Raw genomic sequence first — 3,531 nt, forward strand, 5'->3', positions numbered from 1 at the left:
TTGCACCCATTTGCATCCCTCCCTGCACCCTTCCTGCATCCCCCCGCACCCCTCTGCACCCCGCTACATCTCCCCCGCATCCCCTGCTCCATCCTCCTTCTCCATCCTCTCCCTTCATCCCCTGCTCCATTCCCCCATCACCCCCCCCCACCTCCTTCCCCCCACTTCTCCCCCTTGTCTCCATCCTCCCTCTCCATCCCGTTCCGTCTCCCCATCCTGGTGCCCGCTACTCAACTCTCTACGGTGACGGCGCCGTCGCGGGGGGCCGCCCCGCTCCTCCCGCGGTGACAGGCGCCCGCTGGCTGCCCGGCCTCCACGTCCTGCAGCCACCCGCTGCTGCGGTCACCGGACACCAGGGTCGGCCACTGGCCTGGGGGGGCTGCTCAGCCCTCTCCRTGTCCCCATCTCTGGGGACCCCCATGCCCAGTGTCCCTGCTGTTCCCAGTCAATCCATTCTGTCCCCACCCCTGGTGGCCTCAGCCCTGTCCCCAGCATCCCTGGTGTGTCCCCTGCCCAGCATTCCCACCCCAGCATCTCTGGTAGCTCCTCCCTCATTGTCCCCATCCCCAGTGTCCCCTGCCTGGTATTCCCATCCCCAGGATCATCCCCTTGACGTCCCCATCCCCAGCGTCCCTGCCATCATCCCGCTAGAGCCCTCAACCCAGTGTCGCTGCCCTCCTGTCCCCAAGGTCCCTTCCCTCCTGTCCCCAACCCCAGCACCTCCTGGTGCTCCCAGCTGCCCAGGGTCCCTATCCCCCCATCCCCAATGCKTCCCCATCCCGGGGTCCCCGCTCACGCGTGGGAGCCGGCGTCGCGGGCGGCGCGGCAGGAGCGGTTGTGGCTGTCCCAGGCGCAGTAGGGGTCCCGGGCGAGCAGGCACTCGGCGCAGCTCTGGTAGCCGCTGCAGTTGGCCAGCGGCACCTGCAGCACCCCCCCGGAGTAGCCCACGTAGAGGACACCCTGGGGACAGAGACGCTCCGCTGAGCCCCGGCAGCTCCAGCACCTCCGTACGCCGCCGTATGGCTCAGTGTGGTTTGATACGGCTTGATACGGCTCAGCGTAGCCCGGTATGGCTCAATATGCTTCAATACGGTTCAATATACTGCTCAGTATGCCTTGATATGGCTTGATATGGGTTGATATAGTTTGGTATGTCTCAATACAGCCCAATACCCCTCAATACGTCTCAATGCACCTTGATATAGCTCGATATACCCCAGTGTAATTCCATATGGATTGATATGGCTCAGTATGCCTCAATACACTCTGATACCCCTTGATCTGGCTCAATACGGCTCAGTATGGCTTGATATGCCTCAAAAAGGCTCCATACACCTCAACGGGACTCAATACAGCTCGATATAGATCAATAAATCTCAATAGGGCTTGATAACCTTGATATGGCTGGATATGGATCAATACAGCTCAGTATGGCTTGATACACCTCAATAGGGCTCAATATGCCTCAATATAGCTTGATACACTTCAGTGGGGCTTGATATGCCTTGATATGGCTTGATAGGGCTCAATACATCTCAATAGGGCTCAATGCACCTCAGTAGGGCTTGTTATGCCTCCATATGGCTTGATAGGCCTCAATATGCCTCAATAGGGCTTGATAGGGCTCAATACACCTTGATATGGCTTGATATGGATCAATACACCTTGGTAGGGCTCAATTCACCTCGACAGGGCTCAACAGGACTCAATTCGCCTCAACAGGGCATAGTGGGGCTCAATAGGGCTCGATTCACCTCGACAGGGCTCAATAGGGCTCTACAGGGCTCGATTCACGTTGACAGGGCTCGATAGGGCTCGATAGGCCTCAATTCACCTCAACAGAGCTCCATAGGGCTCAGTAAGTCTCGATTCACCTCGATAGGGCTCAATAGGGCTTGATAGGGCTCGATTCACCTCAAAAGGGGTTGATAGGGTTCAATAGGGTTCAACAGGGCCCGATAGGGCTCAACAGGGCTCGATTCACCTCAACAGGGCTCAATAGGGCTCGATTCGCCCCGATGGGGCTCGATAGGGCTCAGTAGGGCTCGATAGGACTCAATAGGGCTCAATTCACCTTGACAGGGCTCGATAGGGCTTGATAGGACTCGATTCGCCCCGATGGGGCTCAACAGGGCTCAATAGGGCTCGATTCACCCTGACGGGGCTCGATAGGGCTCAGTAGGGCTCGATAGGGCTTGATAGGGCTCGATAGGGCTCGATTCGCCCCGACGGGGCTCAACAGGGCTCAATAGGGCTCGATTCACCCTGACGGGGCTCGGCACCCACCTTGCCGGGCGCCAGCACCAGGCTCTTCACGGGCTCGGGCGTGCGGAAGAGCTGGATGCTCTCGACGATGTGGGGCTTCTTGGGCAGCTCCACCACCTTGTCCAGGAAGCCGTTGGCTGCGGCAGGGACACGGGGCCGTCGGCGCCGGCGCCGCGGGGYGGCCTCCGCTGCCCCGGCCCCCGACCTACCGGTGCCCAGGAAGAGGACGCGGTAGGTGCCCCCCGAGACGCCGCGGGGCTCGTCCACGGCCACGCGCGTGTAGGTGACGCCCATGCGCACGAGCAGCGGCTGCCCGCCGCGCGGCTGCACCTTGCCGTCCATGAGGAAATGCTCCTTGAGGAAGGTGAGCGCCTTGTCCGACGAGGGGCCCACGGAGCACTGCGGAGACGGCGCGGAGGGGCCTGAGGCTGGAGCCGGCGGAGGCGCCGGTGCTGCCGCCGGTGCCGCCGCGCGGCCCCACTCACGCTGCCGGGCCGGGGGCTCATGTCGGGGCCCCCGTAGACGCTCCAGCGGGAGCTCTCCTTGTTCAGCTCCTTGTACTTGCCCTCGAAGACCTCGTCCACGGCCTCCTGGCTGTAGGCGCACACGGCCGCGCTGCCCTCCGTGCCCGTTTGCCTGCGGAGCGGCCRTGGCCGTGGGTGGCCGGACCCCGGCACATCCCCCGCCCGGGGGCATGCCCCAAAATATGAGAGYGTGCCCCAAAAAATGAGAGTGTGCCCCAAAATCCAAGTGTGTGCCCCCAAATACGAGAGCATTCTCCAAAATATGAGTGTGCCCCAAAATATGAGAGCATACTCCAAAATATGAGAGTGTGCCCCAAAATCCAAGTGTGTGCCCCCAAATATGAGAGCATGCTCTAAAATCTTCCTGCAGTCCCCCTAAATCCCCGTGCATCCCCCTGAAAGCTCCCTGCATGCCCGAATCCCTGCATCTGTCCCAAATCCCCATGCACATCCCCAGCCCCCATGCACTTCCAACCCCCGGGCATGCCTAAGTCCCAAGGCACATCCCAAATCCCTGTGCACATCCCAAACCCCCATGCACCCACAACCTGCTGTGAATGCCCAAGTCCCCATACACATCCCAAATCCCTGTGCACACCGTAAATCCCCATGCACGTTCCAAATCCCCACACACATCCCCAAACCCCGTGCACATCCCAAGCCCCCATGCACATTCCAAATCCCTGCACACATCCCCAAAACCTGTGCACATTCCAAATGCCCATGCGCATCCCAAATCTCC

At 60.6% G+C, this 3,531-nt stretch overlaps 1 protein-coding gene across 1 annotated transcript in view; it reads right to left on the reverse strand.

The window, feature by feature from the left end:
- Positions 1-792: 792 nt before the first annotated feature.
- Positions 793-3,531, reverse strand: part of SEMA4A (semaphorin 4A) — an 8,267-nt gene continuing 5,528 nt past the window's right edge. Inside the window, exons 8-11 of the mRNA XM_026046654.1 lie at positions 2,751-2,901; positions 2,475-2,664; positions 2,287-2,402; positions 793-960 (exon numbers count right to left, since the gene is read on the reverse strand). Coding sequence (XP_025902439.1) covers positions 793-960; positions 2,287-2,402; positions 2,475-2,664; positions 2,751-2,901 — 625 coding nt within the window. The remainder of the gene's footprint in view (positions 961-2,286; positions 2,403-2,474; positions 2,665-2,750; positions 2,902-3,531) is intronic.

The sequence above is a fragment of the Nothoprocta perdicaria genome, unplaced genomic scaffold (genome assembly GCF_003342845.1).
Source record: "Nothoprocta perdicaria isolate Ctin4 unplaced genomic scaffold, notPer1 scaffold_451, whole genome shotgun sequence".
Classification (NCBI taxonomy): Eukaryota; Metazoa; Chordata; class Aves; order Tinamiformes; family Tinamidae; genus Nothoprocta; species Nothoprocta perdicaria.